The sequence below is a fragment of the Notamacropus eugenii genome, chromosome 5 (assembly GCF_028372415.1).
Source record: "Notamacropus eugenii isolate mMacEug1 chromosome 5, mMacEug1.pri_v2, whole genome shotgun sequence".
Lineage (NCBI taxonomy): Eukaryota > Metazoa > Chordata > Mammalia > Diprotodontia > Macropodidae > Notamacropus > Notamacropus eugenii.
In genome coordinates, this window is record NC_092876.1 from 217,604,399 (window position 1) to 217,623,144 (window position 18,746).

Here is an 18,746-nt window from a genome sequence, read left to right on the forward strand (position 1 = left end):
CCCACAAACAAGCTCTCTTAGGCAAAATCACCCCCTTTCATTCATGCTAGCTGCTCTGCTTTGCCCCCTCTCTCCCAGCTCTGCCTCACTGTCTTCCCGCTGCACCCTTCATGCTACATCAATTCAGCAGGTGCCTCCCATCGTTGGTACCATGTGACTCAGGCTATGGGCTGGGCCACAGCTAAAAGCAGGTCATATGGTCATATATTAAGGGTCAGGAAAGATCTTAAAAATCCCCTTCCCATTACAGTTTGAATTTATTTCTATACCAAACTCATATGTATGCACACATAAACATGTGGGCACACAAATAAGGATATATATTTTACCCTTCGTTGACCAGTTCTGGTGAAAGTTAAATACAAGTCTCACTACTCACTCTTCCCTTTTTGTGTATATATTTTTCTATTTACATACCCATATTATGTGAGAAAATGTTTCTTCCCTTTACCTTTCTTCTCTAGTATATTCTTTTTTGCTTCTCTTTTTTTTCTTTTAAGGATAATCGAAATATAATAAAATTTCTAAGAGATTCTTTCTCCAGTGACTCTACTTTAAGAGGGAATTTTTTCTTCCCTTTCTATTATTATGGAGACCAAGGTTTTTAAGCTTTTTGATCTCAAGATTCATTAACATTCTTTGAGAACCCCAAAAAGCATGTTAAGTATAGACTTGTAATTATTTATAAGGAATTTTAAAGTTTTAGATAATTATCAATTCATTTAAAATAATAGTAATCCAATTATTGACATATTTTTATGAAAAAAACCTTTAACTTAAAAGTAAAACCAAAAAATGACATGGAATAGTGAAATTTTACATATGTTTGCAAATTTCTTTGCCTGAGTTAGTAGAATGTATACTTATCTACTTCTGCATTAAATCTGTTGCATTATGTTGGTTGTGGTGGTTCTTTTTGAAATATCTGAAAAAAAAAGTCTTTCCTCAGAAAGTTATATATTTGGAAAAACGAGGAGTATTTTAATGGACAAATAATATCTTTTCATTATTATGAAAATATTTTTACCTTGGGATTTCCCAGGTGTCCATAGACCACATTTTACAAACCACTAATATAAACACTGCATCCTTTTGTAGTCCCTTCCAGTTGTTCAAACTTTTACTTTCTTTCATGTTTCTTATGACTCCTATGTTTGCATTTCATATTTTCCTTAGTTTTTGGCTTCTCATCAAGAATGCTCAGAAGTATTCTACCTCATTAAAAATTTCTTTTTCCTTCATTAGAAGTATATTCAGTTTTTCTTGGTTCTAAGATTATGTATTTTGCCTCATACAATATTACATTACAAACTCTCCTTTTATCAGTGAATGATTACCTAATTTTATGTAATGCTGATTATAGGTTTCTTTGGTACTTGAGCTCTCTTTCTCACTGCTTCCATCATTTTTTTCTTTGTCCTGGAGTTCTGGATTTTTGCTATAATGTTTCAGAGTTTTCATTGCAATTTCTTTCAGAAGTAGCTGATTAATACTTTGTAGTTTTACTTTACCCTCTGGTTTTAGTAGGTCAGGGCAACTTCACATTATGATTTCTTGAAATGTGCTATTCACGCTCTTCTTTGGGGGATGGTTTTTACATAGTCCAATGAGTCTATTAGATGTTTTCTAGATCAGTTTTTTTTTATGAGGTACTTAATAATTGTTGTTCTTGTGGAGTCATTAAATTCAATTTTCATTGAGTCTTTTACTTATACAAAGTTTTGTACCTTTTATGGTCATGGTTCTCTTTCCAAATATTTCCTCTAGCTTTCTTATTTCTTTTTCTTTCCTCTAGGTATTTCACTTACAAAATGACTTTTACCTCACCTCATTTCTTCCAGGAATTCTGGTTTACTTTGTGTCAAATTGTATTTTCATTTGATTCTTGGTTTATTGATATTGTAGTGTTATTCTCTTCTAAGTTTATATTTTGAGTATTCCTGGCTATAACACCTCATTATTATGGGTGATTTTTTTCTTTCTAATTCTTTCAGACTTACTTCCCATTTTGGGACTTCTGATTAGGACCAGGCTTTGCACATTTCTCAGGAGAATGTTCAGGCCTTGTTTGGTCCTGAATTGTATACTCTGGGCACCTCTTGCTTCTTTCTCCAAGTACTAAGTACTATTTCTTTAAGAATTTAAGAGTCTGCAATGCAAGGACTTAAAAAATTCCCAATGGTCTTTTAAGGCAAAATGCCTTCCACATCCAGAGAAATAACTAATGTAGCACATTATTTTCTTTTGTATATGATTTCTCCCATTCATTTTAATTCTTCTATACAATTTGACTATGGTAAAATGTATTTAATAGGAATGTATATATAGAACCTATATAAAATTGCATGCTGTCTCAGGGAGGTGGGAGGGAAGGAAAGAAAAAATCTAGATTGTATGGTAGTGATTGTGGAACACTGAAAATAAATAAATTAAAAAAAAAATAAAAGAATTTAAGGGTCAGCTCGGAACAGAGACCTGCAAACTCTCAACATACCCTATGCAGATCACTGCTCTCCTGATCTGAGCTTCAGAAGCTCTAGAACAGGGGTGGAGAATCTGTGATCTCAAAGCCACATGTGACCCCAAGGCCACATGTGACCGTCTCGGTCCTCAGCTGTGACCCTTTGACTGACTCCAAACTTCACTTAAAGTTTCATAATTTGGTTTCAAGTAACAGCTGTAAGCTTGTTCCAGATTGGAGCTTCAAAGTGCAGCTACTGGGCTCATCCTGTTAACTAACTAGGGATGTTTTTAGGTCGATGTGACAAAAATGTAGGTTCACCTTGTTCTGAACTCCTTGCTTGATTACTCAGCTGCAGTCCTCAAACTAGAATGAGGGCTGAATTGGTGACTACATTTCCTGCCTCACATAAAAACAGTTGCCACTTGCTGTGTTCCTGTCCCTTGCCCAATACATGGATTCAGACATAGGCCATGCTCAATCTGCCATATTTCTTGACCTGGCTCCAGATACAGTGGCATATATCGTTGCTGCTAGTATCTGTACCACTCCCTACTCAGTTTATAATTCAAATTTCCATTTCTGGTGGATCTTTGGACCAGGCTTCTTGTATACAGATCACTATGCTGGAAGCGTTAGCACATGCTTTCCTGGCTGGATCCCTTTTCCAGGCCTATAATTACTACCTGACTTCCAATATTGTGTTAGAAAAATAACCTATTGTGGTTGTTTCTTGAATTTCCCAAGTCACTATTTTAAGGCTCTTCCATGATCTTTTCAAAATATTTGTCAAAGAGAGTTGGGCCATACTACTTTTAGCCTCCTGTATCAGTCTTTTCTGGTCTCCATGTTTTAATACTTTTAAGTAGATTTAAAAAATTATTTCTGTGGTTCATATTTGGTTGTTTACTATCTTGAGTCACTATGCAATTGGTGATTGTCAGATTAAACTTGTTATCATCTTTCATTTGCATTAATAGACCACATGACTCAGCATGTTGTGAAGTTTTATTGAGGGTAATAGCTGTGGTTTAAAGAGTATGAAATAGACTCTATTCAGGTGTTGCAAAGAATAGAAAATTTTTACAAAAATTTTAAGTTAACAGTAAAAGCTGAATAAAGAAATTAAAATATTGTTTCATAAAATATGACTTTCTTTTTCAGGTATCATAGAAATTAAGAGGGGCAATGTGATTAGCCAGTTTAGCTTTTTTTAAAATAACAATTTAAAACACATCATGGCTTAACTATTTATATTTCTTTACTCTTCTCTTAGCATAGTGTTACATGTGACTATTTATGACAAAAATTGTGCTACTTATGTAGTAGAGAAAACCAAGGCATTCCCAGAGACTTAGAAAGATATTTTTTCCTAGTACCTCAGAAAGGTTAAAGGATGTGTAAGATGTAATTTTTGGAATCAGCAGCTACAGTTGAAATGTTTTTAAGGTAGTCCTGACATATGGTATAGTATTATTATAAATGACTATCCTTGAGAATGGAGCACTGCTCTGGTTTTTGGATGTCTCATACAAATATTTTGAAATAAGCTTTAAATAAATGTGTAGTGGCTTAGGAAACTAGAGTAGAATTCAAGTTGAGTGGAACTGTCAGCAAAAAATAAAAACAATTAATGATGAGAACCCTGTTGTTTACTCTATGGTTCTACCTAAACAATGTTCGCTATGCCTAGCCCCTTAAAGTTTGAAAAGAGTGAAAATGTATTTTTTTCTTGCAATTTACAAGAAAGTAAAGTTTTCTATATAGGTAAAATTAACATCATAATATTGATCTGTTACTTTATTCACTGTGGCCTGTATTCATCCATAACTTTGAGTAGTTCATTCTAGACACCTCTTGTGTATTTATTTTCTTAAATTATAGGAGCTCCAGTTTCAACGACTCACCAGAGAGCTGGAAGTGGAGAGACAAATTGTTGCCAGTCAGCTAGAAAGATGTAGGCTTGGAGCAGAATCACCAAGCATTGCCAGCACAAGGTACAGATTTTGACATCTTCATCTGCATGTATCCTGAAGTTAAATATTTTATTATTTTAGCATAAACGTAAAAAATATTATTATCATTGACTTAAATTGCTGCCTTTCAGCTTAGTAGTGCTCATTGCTGTCATAGAAAGGTCTAGTATTTTTGAAAAACTTGAATATTATTTGGGTTACTTAAATCTAAATGAAGTAGTAAAACCTGTTATAGTGTCTTCATAGACTTGCCTTCTTATATGTAAATATAGTTCATTAATTTTTCTTGTGATTAAATAGTAATTGTTTGGTAAAGTGAGTAATTGATCCGTCATATTTGGAAGATAAATTATTGGGGATTTTTATTCACAGGTGCTTCTTTTAAAAAGATAAACCTTACTTGACATCAGTTTTGAGAATTCAATAACCATTAATCAAGAACCCTTAATAAAGGTATACATCCTTCCATTTTTTTCATAAACAGTTGTGATCAAACTAACTCATCTATCAATTCTTCCACAAAAGTGTCCTTGTCTTATCTCCTAATGACACTTCCCCACCACCACCACCTGCATCTCTGTCAATAAAGTTATTTTTTTTCTCCTTAGATTTCTCTTTAACTTTTTTTGCCTGGCTTTTAGCTTTGTTATTCATTTCATTCCTCCTTGTAATATAGCAGTTTTTATATGCACCTTTCCTACATTTAAATTATTAATTTTTTGAGAACAGGCTCAATGTCTAATTCATCTTTGTATATCTAGCACCTAACATAGTTTCTTGTACAAATTAAATTCTTAATTTCGTGTTTGTACACATGTATATATATGCACATATATACATAAAAATTCCATCTGAGGTGTGAGAAAAGGAATCAGTAAAGACATATAGAAGAGAGAAAGCAGGAAAAGAAATGGGACACCAAATATCATAGCTTGGCTATAACAGAATATATGAAGATGACCAATGACTGTCTGGAGGGCCCAGCTGAATTTCTACCTTGAGGAGACCTTCCCTTCTTGTAGTGCCCAGTTTGCACTGGGAAATACCTTGTAGCCAAGTGCAGATTCTCCCATTCTCACTTGAGTTAGCCCAAAACTCTGCTTCTTTCCAACTCTCAGGGCTACAACCCCTTCTCGTAATAGCTATTAATCAGAGAATACATAATCTACCATTGCAGTGCAAGTTCCTCTATCCCATATCATGAGTCTTGAAACTTTGCCTTTGTACCACTGGACATTGTTAGCTCTATGCAGTTACATCCAGGGGATGTTGGGGGCTCGTTATCTGCTGTAAAGTTGAACCTTTTTATATGTGTTTTCTGCCCTAATTAGCATCTTGCCTTGCTTCCTTGCAACATAAACCAGCTCCCTCATTTCATAACTGAGGAAACTGGGGACTAGAGTAGTTAAGTACCTTGTTTGATATTCCATTGTTTCCGTTTTGTGTATATTTTGCATTTATCTTTATATGGTTTATTTTCCTTCATTAAAGCATAAGCTCCTCGAGGCAATAGACTGATTTTTGTCTTTGGGTACTTACTTTCTAGTACAGTGTGTGGCACATAAAAGGCACTCAATAAATAATTGTTGAATTGAATAGAGGGCCTTGAATACCTGAAAAAATCAGTAATACATACCTAAATTTTCAGGAATTATCAGATAATACCTCAACGTGAAATCCTTCTTTATTGCCTCATTTTGGTATGAAAGTGACCCACAGTTCTCGAAGATGGCCATAAACAGCGTAAGCTCTCTGAGGGCCTGCCAGCAGTAGGAAGGTAATGATTACAGCCCTCATGTTGAACTCTATTTCCAGGAAACAGTCCAAGTTCTAACAGGCCCATCTCCAAGAAATTAGCTATCAGATGATGCGTTTCTCTGGTCACAACAATTCATGAAATCACTCTAGAAGGGTTGTAGAATGCCTAATAGGAGTGATAACATCTTTACAGTTACATATTCTTGAACTTTTGAAATTTAAGATAGTGTCATTCAAAATATATTAATATACTTAATCTAAAATTCCAATACTGTATAAAATCTAAAATGTATTTATAATTAAAGCTGTTAAAAGGTAAATAATAGGTTATATTATGTGGAAAGTACTTTATATTAAAATTCATGAGCATAAATTTCTGATTTTCATTATGTAGAATTATTGTGCCCATATATGGAAAATGGGGAGCAAAGATAGGTTAGAACCCAATAATTAGAGGATCACTTTCTAATTCCTAGCAGCCATCTAGTCCAACATGTACCCAGGCAAGAATGTCCACAACACAACTGAGCGGAGCGAGACAGAAATCGTTACCTTCTAAGCCGGCTCAGTCGTCTTTGTGGATAGCTCTGGATGCCAGGATACCTCTAGTCCTTTTCCCCCATGTGTTATCTCTTTTAAAAAACCTGCAAGTAGCATTTCTCCCTCTGCCAAGTTTTCTTTTCTCCATGCTACATTTCCCGCATTCCTTCCATTGATTCTTATATGGTGTGAACTTAAGGCCTTTCACCATCTTCATTGCCCTATTCCAGAAACTGTGCATTATGAAAACTCATTCCTGTGAAAATTATTCATTCCCATCAGATTATTCATTTCTATATCTCCCACAGTGGTTTGTTTCCAGGTCACCTTGAAACTTATGATTATCACACTTCTCTGTCACCTTTTGCTTCCCTTCTTTTGACATTATAAACATATTGTGGATGAAGTAGAATATTTCCTGTACTTTATCTTTTCTATCAGATTGCAAGTCTTGGATATAAAAAGGAATCTTTAATGGGGTGACTTATTCATAGCATAGCAGTGTTATTTTCATAAATAATTTTAGACTTATGCTTTAGGGAAAAGGTTTAATAATAGTATAGAAGTTCAGCACCAAATGTATGATTATCAAAACTGTTCGTTCAGTTGTAAACATTTAGCAACAAACATTTTTTTAAACTATGGACATTTTAAAAGGGCAGATTTTGACCGATAGTTGTTCTCTCTAGATTAGAAATACTCAAGGATGCCTCCGTCGATAGGGGACTGGAAAACTATTCAAACAAGAATTTTAATTCCCTCCAGTTTTTTGCAAGATAAATGTGTCAATAATCAACAGCAATAGAGTGTTGTGGTCTCTAACTTGCTGTTTTATTTGTTAAATTTTAAGAAGAGAGTACCTAGTTTTTCAGTATTGGATCACTTTTTAAATTAGATTTACTGTTAAATTTAAATGTATTGCATCTGTGTATGGGTGTTAATAGATAATATAAAGTTTACCAGAATTTAAAGAATCCATTTAATATTATCTAGTTTTCTAATTTTGTAAAATTGGTGAAAATTTCCAAGTAACTACAAAATGTCAATAACATTTATTAGCAAAATATCTAATCATCTTGGGATCTCATTTCCATTTTTACTCTCTTACCTACCAACAAGCTTAATAAAAAAAAATTATATACTGTATATTACATACTACATTTACTTAGGTGGCAGATTCATGAGCTATTCGACTTGGGAGTCTGGGTAGGACAGGATATTTTGGCTCATCAAGTAATTGTCATCCTTGGGTTTCTACTTTCTTCACAAACTTTTTTTCATTTGATTTTCAACAAGCCTTGAGAAAGCTGGCTGCTTCCCTAAGGACAGTTGGTCTGCTCTGTGGCCTTCAAGACAAATATATTTCAGAGTGATAGACTGAAGAATATTATGATAGGGAAAACAGGGAAGTTGTTTTTATTTGTGTCTTAGAGATATTCACCTGAATTCTGTCATTTCTCCACCAGCTGTCAGCCCTAGACCTAGAACCTGAAGGCAGGGAAACATCTGGTACACCCATGTACTTATTTCCTGTCAGATATTCCTGACTTTGCAAAAGGAACTCTTTTTTCATTCCCTTTAGATTGGAGATATTATTACACCAAATAAATCTCGTTACTGAGAAGAGTTAGTAATTATGCTTGACCCAAATATTGCTATGAATCCTACTTCAGCCATTCAGATGAAACACTTATTTTTAGTGAATAGTGCTAGAGTGTAGTATGTGAATAGTATTACAGATACATGTTGTTGCACATATGCAAATGCACATTTCTTTCCTTCGCCTCTGTGACTCACCTCTGTAAATCTACATGTTTCAAGGAGCTTTCTAGATACTGTTATTACATAGATGTTGTTATTGGTGACTTGGAAAAATCGCTTTAGTTTTTATTTGATAACCAGAACAGTCATTTCTGCTATAACATTTGTTTTGAAAATGGAAATTTGTTTCCAACATGATTGGTATGTTAGGAATCATTTTGAGCATAACACAAATTTTAAGTTTGCTTTTGCATGATTTCTTCCTCAAGAAACAGTGAGAATGCAGAATGCTCTTAAGTCCCACTTCACAATAATTCACAAACTGCAGCCCTTCAGATGCCTGCTTCCACAAGCAAACTTTAGGCATTTGTCAAGTTAAAGTGCCATGTTTGTTATATATCTCCTGGTGTAGTAGGAACTGTGAGCAGAGAAGGGTCCACTATTTTTTCCTGCCCTGTCCCACCCCGAAAAGGCCTGGAGTTGCATTCTGTCCAACTAGTTAATGTGACCTAAGGCTTCAGAAGGAGTCTCTATTAACTGTAGTATTTATACATTTCTTAACTGTTTGCCATGTATAAAACTGTGCTGCCATTCATTCTTATCAAGTTCCTATCTTATTTTAATGTATCACTGACAAAGTCTTGAGTACTGTGCCACTAACCCCATTTTCCCCATAAGCTCTGTTGTTTTGTTTGCATAATTTCACATGGTGCAGTGCTTTGAGGAAGTACCTATGCCACATTATGGCCAGAACTGATATACGTTAAAATAAAATTTACCTCACAATTTATTTTCCTTGAAATGTTTACCTTTTGACCTTCCTTCAATAAAATGTTGTTGTTGGGTTTGCCCTTCTTTCTCCAAGAGGATCATGACATCAAGATGACAACATGACTTGCAGTTGACTTTGATTTGAGTGAGGGAGGGCTATGCAAGGTCACCAACCTCACTTTCTTCTCCTGAGCCACCTGGGTCCAGTGGCCTGATATTCATCAGGATGACTGGAGATAGCCCAGGATGCCATGGGAGACCCTGGTCCTTTGAGGCTAAAGTCTTATCACATTCTCACTTCGAGTGACATATTCCCATTCCATGAATAGGCTTCTTTAAGTAGTTGCTCAAGGGATGGCTTCTTTAATAAAAAAAAATAAATAAATAAAACTAGGAGGAGAAGACTCTGAGGGTTCCTGGGTAAAAGAGAAACAATTACTATTTAGTATTTAAATACACTCTGTGCTAGGTGGGTGGGGACTTGTCCAGTCTATGAGCTCCAGAGTGAATTGGGTTTGAAGCTTGATCTTTGAGCGAGAAATGTAGCCAGTAAACCCAGAGAAAAAAGACACCAGTAAATCAAAGTGAAAGTACTAAGTATAAACACTATAACTTTTTTTTTCTGAAAACTTCAAAGAATTTCATATGCATTTCATTTATCATAACATCTCAGCATAGCTAACTTCACTTAGTATGAGGTGTAGTAGAAAGGCATTAAAACTTGAAAAGTCAGTGGTATTCTCTTACCTTCATTTTCTCAACTAAAAATGGAGAAAATAATATTTATACCACTTTGTCACATTACTATAATAAAAATTATTTCTAAATCTTTCAGTGCTACGTGTTTGTAAAATTTTATGTTATAGTTGTGAAAAACTAAATTATAAAATGCTTAACAGCCTTGAACAGTGTGTGATAAATGATAAGTTCCATGTCTAATCTGGCATTAATCTTTACTGTTTAGAAACAATTCAATAAAAATTAAATTCAACTCGTGTGCAAAGCACTTCTAGTTGCTAGGGATACAAAAATGAGAAAATGACAGTCCTTTACCTCAAGGAACTTATCATTTCATCAGATGATGTTATATACTTAAATATAATTCAAGTTAGAGAAAAGTACATAGAGAGGTCAAACAGAGAATTATTAGATATTGGTGAGGAAAGACTCTTTTCTAGCTGGGGTATTCCATAAGGCCTTTGAGATAGTGGCACCTGAATTGAATCTTAAAGCAGTTGTAAAGGTTTTGACTGGCAGGAATAGGAAGTTATTCAATTTTGATGAGGCAAGTGAATGACATAGAGACCAGTTACGTATAAAAACACGTTTATGTAAATCTTCTTGGTGGGGTCAGGGTGAGGGTGGAGGAAAACAGGTCTGTGATTTCATTGTTTTGAGAAACTCACCATTAATTCGTACTGGTTAATTCAGCTACCCAGGTTTTCCTGATTTGGGTGAAGGCTTCTTTCCATCTACTATGCCATGCCCATTCCTTCTCTCATTCTACCTTCCTTCTTCTTCCCTGTCTTCCTTTCTTACCTTCCCACCTTTTATACAATGTGTGTATATGTGTATGTATACACCTATATACATATGTGAATTAAATGGGAAAAAAAGATACTACATGTAGTTGAAATTACTCAGTCCTGATGGGATGGAAAGGGATAAAAGAAAAAAAAAATTGACATCAATTATAATGTATACCATAATTTAAGTGCCATAAATTGGTTGCCCTAATTAAGGAACAAGTGAGGCTCAAAAGTAACCACAGTCAGCAAACCCTTGATGTGCTTACCAAATGTCAAGTTATAACAAATAAAGGCAGCACCAGTTTAGAAAATCAACTTGTTTTTAAAATCTTTCAGTGAAGAATGAGCAACACTTATGAGCAGTATCATCTCACTATGGAGAAGCAGTAGAGGGTACAACTAATTTAAGGAAAACTTAGGAAGGGACACAAATAAGCAAAGTTATAATGAAGGAATTTATGTATGGAGAGCTCCAAATTGAAGATTCCAAAGATTTTTCTGTCAAATTCTTTCATTAAGAACAGTAGAACCACCACACTTAGTATCTTAGTGTCAGTCTTGCACATGCTTCTAGGGGGCAAGAATAAATGGCATCAAAGAGAACAAAGTCATGAAAACATCCAGATTCAACCTCCTGTACATAGATGAGATGGGAAGGTTGAGTGCTGAAGGGAACAGGGGTGACAGTGTTGGTTCACAGGTTACGTAGAGGGCAACTGCCAAAGATTTTCACACTTTGTCTTCTACCTATGATGTGGTTTCCCCCAACTCCCATTCAGGTGCCATCTTCTCCTAGTTGGTGATTGATCACATCTTCTTGGCTCTAGATCCACCAAACTGCACTCTGACTACCTTCCTAACATGTTGCCATAATCTTTCTGATTACTCCCAGATATTCTACTCTCACTCTTTGGCCAGGCTTCTGATTTGTTCACCTAGCCAACCTTTGTGTTGCTGTCTTGTACTCTAGCCATCTTTCTTCTGTGTTGCCATGTGCATATTGACCTACACTTTTATAACCCTTTCCCTAGAAATATTAATCATGCCAACACTATGATTCCTAGGAAGAACATGTCATTCAGTTGCCTATGCCTCCACTTAACTGACTTCTCAAAGCAAAACACCCCTACTTAGCTACCATTCCCATATATGTTTTGATTTTCCTAATTAAAATAAATAAATTCATTGAGGACAGAGATGATCTTGTTTTTATATTTGTGCCCCAGGTAAATAGTAAGATTTTAATTTTTTTTTCATTCTTTCACTTACTCATCCTATAACTTATTGAAGGGTATAGAGAATGCAAGATCTTCAGTGCAAGATCCTGTGTGCCATTCACACAGGAAAAACCAAGTGTTTAAATAATTTTATTGCTCAGTTTATCACATATAGTTGTATGGGGAAACTATAACCTATAGTATTTGTATATTTATTGGGGGGTAAGGGTAGAGGGAGGGAGGGAGCATTAAACAGGAGATGGAAAGTAGACTGGAATGATCCCAACCTTTCATCAGAAACAGAGGCCCACCTTTGCATTAACAGTATTATTTGTAATTGAAAATAGTTACCATGTAGGACAATGGACAGGCACTTGGTGGTATAAACAAACTGACATATATGACAAAGTAGGAGTTTCAAAGAATGACTATATTATCAGAAATTATATTATTAAAAATAGAAGAGGGACTAGTAACATGGCAGGGATGAAGGATAGATAGCAAGTGGACAGCCTGAGTGATCCACTAGTATTGTTGTAATATCAGAAATAAACTAGGAAGGGATAAAGCCTATTGAATGAACTTCATCTGAAGAAAATGGGAACAAAAGTGATACAAGATAGGCATGGGTGGTTTGTAATCACCACAGTTTGAAATGCCATCCAAATTATTGAGATCACAAATCCATTTGAGTGTGTGTGTGTGTGTGTGTGTGTGTGTGTGTGTGTGTGTGTCTTTATATGATTCTGAAATCCTGAAACTGGAGCATAGAGAACTTTGATCGACAGAGTAATCTGTAGATAACTTTGGGGCCATCGAAGGCTTTTGAGCAGATACATTGTGTCATTCTTGTGCATTAAGAATATTACTGGCTGTCATGTGAAAAATACATTGTGTAGACCCTGCAAGCAAGTAAGTGATTTCTTTGTGGACAGACTTCAAGCCAATTAGGAGGTTAATATAATAGTCTGGGAGAGAGAGAATAATGAGAGCCTGAATTAAGATAGCAACAGCTAAGGACAATTTTGAAGGTTCATTTCTTTGTTCAGAATTCTTTACTTTGTTGGTTCCTATTTACAGTGGTTTGTATTGTTTCCCACTTTGACTGTACTTTTCTTTCTATCATCATGTGACTGATCCAATTTCATGGTGGACTTGATTCCATGAACGATTTTATTTCCCCTCACCAACTATCACTACACTGTCTCCGATGGCCATTAAAAATGCACTCTTTAAGACAATTTCTTGGAATAATATCCATTCTTAAAATGTAATTAAAAGCAGCAAAAGAAAGCAATGAAAAATGTACAGTCAGTTCTCCTCTTTCATGGTAGTTATGTTCTATAAAGTTGCCACAAACAAGGAATTTACTAAACCATTGCTCCTAGAGGAAATACAAGGCTCAGTTTCTGTGAATCTCTACTCACGTTTACATTAGCACTTTCCAGGGCATCCATACATACATAAGATGGCAAATATGCCATAATATTTTGAGGGTTCAGGAACTTCCCAGAGAATACTTCATTAAATTTCACATAAATTCTAAACAAGTTCTAAACTCCAAAGGTAATTAAACTTTCATGTTATTCTCATGTGGTTCAGAACATTAATATTCCTAGGCAGTTTGATTTTAGATATTCTAATGGTGGTGTGAAATATGTATATTTTGATAGGAACATAATTGTACAGTGTCAACTCTGTGCTTTCAAAAAAATAGTAGAATAAAGAAATAGATTTTAGAGCATCTGAAGTTTAATGTGCAGACTTTTTTTTCTCACCGGGTAGAACTATAAAAATTTTATAACCTTACCCTTAGAAGACCATGGCAGGAAAGCAAATCTATCATTCCTGATATTTTACTAAATGCTCATTTTTCTTTACACTATCAGCCTCCCCATCGCTCCTTGAAGATACTAAGAATTTCTTCAATAAAGTATCAAAAATTTAAAAGGTTATTAGCCTGGGCTTATTCACTCTATTCATTTCAAATTGACCAACTTTGCTTTCATTTCAAAACGTTAGAATAAAGGTGATGATGAAAAAGTAATCTTAAAACTTAGAAGATCCTTGCAAATGTTTCTACTTCTAACCTAACTGTGGTTTCACTAACATCCTGATTACTTAGAGGAAAAAAAAAGTGTTAAAAGTCATCATAGAACCTTTTGGAATTTGTCAATTTGTTTCAGTGATTCTTTTTACAGATGAGGAAGCTTAGGTCGCGGGAGGTGAAGGGAATTGCCCAAAATCACATAATTTGGAGGACAAGACAGGACAAGATTCCAGATTTCTAGACTCTCATTCTTGGCATCCTTTCTTATGTACTACATGAGCATGATTGCTTATCATAAGGAAGGACCTTAGAAATCATCTGGTCCAATTTATTTTATAAATGATGAAACTAAGACCCAGAGAAGTTTCAGTAACTTGCCTGTAGTCACAGGGAAGAGCAGAGAGAGATTATGAACCCAGGTTTGTGTGCAATAGGCTATGCTACTATTTTTGCTTTCCTCCTATGAGGGAAAATAAAGTGGCTTTATCCATAATCATTATTTATGTATTTTGTACCTGACATGGTTATATATCATTTTTCTCAAATTTCATCCAAAATTGAAATCACTCACCAGTAATTTCCTAGATAAGCTAAAGAAAATACATAATTATTCATACTGATTATTTTAATGACCTATTGATCTAGTTTTACAGTTAATATACAAAATTTATTTTAATATAAACATTTTCCTGTTCAGTTCCTTATTTAATGTAAAAGTTTACTTTTCTATTAGCTCTAATAAGTAGCTTTTATTTAAAAAAATAAGTTTCTTAAATGCTTCTTTATGCTTTTTAACAGTCTTTAAGGACATTTATTTGTAATTTTTATGTTCCAGATTTATCATTAAAAGTGATTGTCACAAGAAGCACCATAGAAAATCATTTATAGCTTTATCTTTTGCTTTCCATAAATATATCTTAGATTGTTCTACTTAACAGCTTTATTCAAGAAGGATCTGACACCATTTTATAATGTGCTTTAAATTTAATTTTTCAGCTCAGGTACTAATTATTACAAAATGAGGCTGGGTTAAATTGCACAGTCTAGTAAGTTATGATATTAGAAAGTGAACTTATTTAATCTTTCAGAATTGCATATTGATTTTTTTTATTTTTAAGTCTCAAGTAAAGCTGTGATAAAGCAAATAAATGTTTCCCTTTTTTTTCTTTTTCTTCCTCCAGCTCAACTGAAAAGTCGTTTCCTTGGAGATCAGCAGGTACAATCTTTTATGTGAAAAAAATTTTCTTATACTTTACACACACAAAAAAGCAATTTAGTTTCATTGTGCTCTCTTATCACTTACTGCTTTTTTAAAAAGTAAATTGAACATATACTTTAATAGTAAAAATCTTGAGCCTTTTCAAGCTTCTTGAAAGAGATGAATCTTATCCATACCTAAAGACATATTACACATTATTGATAAGGATACTCAGACATCATCTATTTTAATATGTTCATTCCTGATAGGTTCTTGGTATCTGCAGATTTTATTTTCACAGTATTTTTAAAACTGGACCTTTGATATCATGCCCTGTAGAATTCCAGTGAGGAACTTATTCCAATGCACATAAGAATCTGCTCCATACCTAATAATGTCAGAGCTCCCCTGAAGCACCTGAAGATAGAGTGACCATTCTGCCCAGGGATCACATTGCCAATCTGGCAGAGGCAGTTCTTGAACCAAGATTTTCTTATTGGTAGGCTGGCCCTCTATCCGCTATAATATGCTACCTCTCGTTTTCCATGATCTTCGTTTTTAAATTTATTTTTTATTCAAATATAAAATTTCTTTACAAGCATTTCTCCATTTATTAGAGTTTTGAATAGATATTGCATTTTTTGCTGTAGTTACACCTTCAGTTTATCAAAGGAAGTATATACTTTCAAATTTAATTAAATACGTAAGAATACCTAATACCCGATATCAAATGCAATTTAATCCCAGTATCCTAGATTTTGACTATTAGTTTCATTCAGTCTTCATATCAATTGGAATCAGTAAGTGTGCTAGGCACTATGAAGAATACAAAGAATATCATGATCCCTGCCTCAATAATTAGTCTGTGTGGTGATTGAAATTGAATGGCAGTTAAATGTGTCATAAGGCAGTATATGATTATAGAAAATTAATTATATAGCCAATAATTGCTATATTCATTCAACCATTCATTTTCCTTTGTGCCAGGCAGAACATTACATCAGGCCATAGTGATTAGAGAAGATTTAAAGAAGCTATTCTCCAGAGTTCCTCTCCTCCATCTCTAGAAGATCTCTGTCCTCCCTCATCCTTTTATCTCCTTTTAAGCTCAAGAGACTGAGGACTTTTTACCTTGCCAGAACATATTCTTTTTTATGACCTTGATCCCTTCATCTCACTTCTCCTCTGGGACCTTGTTCTGCTCTTCATTGCTTATCTTTAATGTCTTTATTCTCTCCTGACTCCTCTTCTTCCTTCAAGGATTTGTAAATCTCTTCAAACGTTTTTGAAGAAGAACATTGTCTCTGGAATCTGGAGGTTTTCATTTAAGTTATAACTCACACTAGCTATGTGACCTTGGGAAATCATTTGACTTATCTTGGACTTAGTTTCCTCATTTGTAAAAGGCAGTTGGATTGATCTCTCCTGATTCTAAATCAGTGCACAAGTTATTCTTCCACTCCTCCTCCCATCATATTTGTGAAATTGATTCTTGGAACTCTGGTTAATAATTTCATGTTTACTTCTATTAAATTTCATCTTAATCAATTTACATGAGAGACCTTATCAAATACTCTGCTTGGTTCAAGTTATACTATGTCTCTAGCATTCCCCTGATCTGCCAGTCTAGTTACATAGTCACAGAAGGAAATGAAATCAATCTGTCATGACTGTTTAGCTTTTAGTGTTCACTGCTTCTTTTGCTAAGTGCTAAGAAGCCATCCCTAAATAAAATATCTTAGGATTTTACTAGGAGTATAAGTCAGGCTCACTGGTCTATAATTTGCCAGCTCTGCTTAGTTTTGTTGTTTTTTTTTTTTTTTGGAGGGGGGGTGGGATGACATTTTCTTTTCTCCAGTTCTTTAGCACTTCTCTTCTCCAAGACCTTTCAGGGTTCACCAGTAGTGAGTGGTTTCAAAGTCCTCTGTCAATTCCTTCAGGAATCTAGGCAGAGGTACAACCAGATGTGGTGTTTTGAATGAGAGCTAAATGCTGCCTATTTATTTTCTTATATATCACTCCCTGATAACCATTTTTTCTATTCTTCCCACCCATTTTTGAAGAAAAAGCAGAAGCAAAGAAAGAATTAAGTAATTTCAGTCTTTTTCACTGTGTTTTCCCATGGTGTAGTTTTAGGGGGAAGAAAAACCAATTTTTCCTGTCCTTAATTTTAGCCAATTCTGGCTCCTGACACCTTGAAACAATTTTTCTGGGAACATGCCATTCATTTCCATTCCTCTTACAGGATCATAAATTTAAAACTTTCTAGTGCTCTCCCTCTATTTTGGAAACAACAGAACTGAGACTAGAGAAAACTCTGGTTTTCCTGGCTCTGCAATCAGCTGTCCATCTACTTTGCTACGCTGTTTCTTTATTTTTAAAACTAGACAAAATAACAAAAATATTTTGGTGACAAAAAGATCTAGAACTAAATTCATATTAACTAAATGTCTTTACTATTAAATTTTAGTAGTTATAATCACCATACATTTCTGTTGTGCATACTTGTGAGATGACAAAAATATAGACACATGGTTTCCTAACTCTGTTTCACCACCTCCCAGCCTAAGTCCAGATAACACCAAGTTTAAAGATTGAAAGAATAATCCAAATCAACCTTTCTTTTTCTTCCTTTCATATTGAAGTAATTTATGACATAGAAAAGTTGTATGTATGTGTGTATTCATGTATATGTTATATATATAATAAATCATGGACTTAAATGAAAATATTTTATGCCCCACTAGACTTGCGTAGGATTTATAAGAAATAAAATAGGTATGCTTTGCCAGATGCTCTTAAGTAGAATATTAAATCAGCAATCATGTATTAAAAATCCTTATTGAGAAATTTGGTACAAGTTTCATCATATGTTGATATTCTGTTTGAGAACTGAGAAACTGAGACCTAGGTTCCATCAAAATATCTCAATCTGAAGTTTTTCTCTCTTCTTCCTATTTATATTTAGCTGCTTTTAATGACGTACTATTTCGCAAAGGTTTGTACATGCAATACACATATGCATGTCTGTGTATATATACACATATACACATATATACCTGGCTACACACTGGTGTACTTCATTGAGTAGGTAGGCTGCCCATCAGTTAACTTAAACTCTTTCATTATTATTCCTATGTATTATTTTTCCTTCTTATTTGTGATATGTGAGAAGTCTATTCATGTCCTCCATACCTCCATACCCTTTGGGGGATCCTCAACTTTAATCAGAAACTCTAGTGTTCAATGACTTACAATATCATGTAAAGAATATTAGCATTAGATAGATGGCTCTTTGTTTCAAAGAGAAGCTTTATATTATTAAAGAGCTTCGCAGCTGATCATAGGATTATAGATTTTAGCTCTAAAAGGTACCTTTAAATCCAGCCCCTCCCTTCACATTCAAGGAAACTAAGATGTGGAAATGTTAAATACTGAAAGACAATCCAGCCCTCTCTCATCCTTTTATACCCATATCTACTTTA

General features: G+C 34.5%; 1 protein-coding gene across 11 annotated transcripts in view; it reads left to right on the forward strand.

The window, feature by feature from the left end:
- Window positions 1-18,746, forward strand: part of PKP4 (plakophilin 4) — a 256,480-nt gene that overhangs the window by 166,877 nt on the left and 70,857 nt on the right. For 9 of the 11 annotated variants that reach the window (XM_072612041.1, XM_072612044.1, XM_072612045.1 and 6 more), the window contains 2 exons: window positions 4,346-4,458; window positions 15,245-15,279. In XM_072612041.1, the coding sequence (XP_072468142.1) occupies window positions 4,346-4,458; window positions 15,245-15,279 (148 nt within the window). Of the gene's footprint in view, window positions 1-4,345; window positions 4,459-4,809; window positions 4,891-15,244; window positions 15,280-18,746 lie in introns of all 11 variants that reach the window. The other 2 variants (XM_072612050.1, XM_072612051.1) reach the window with 2 other exon arrangements.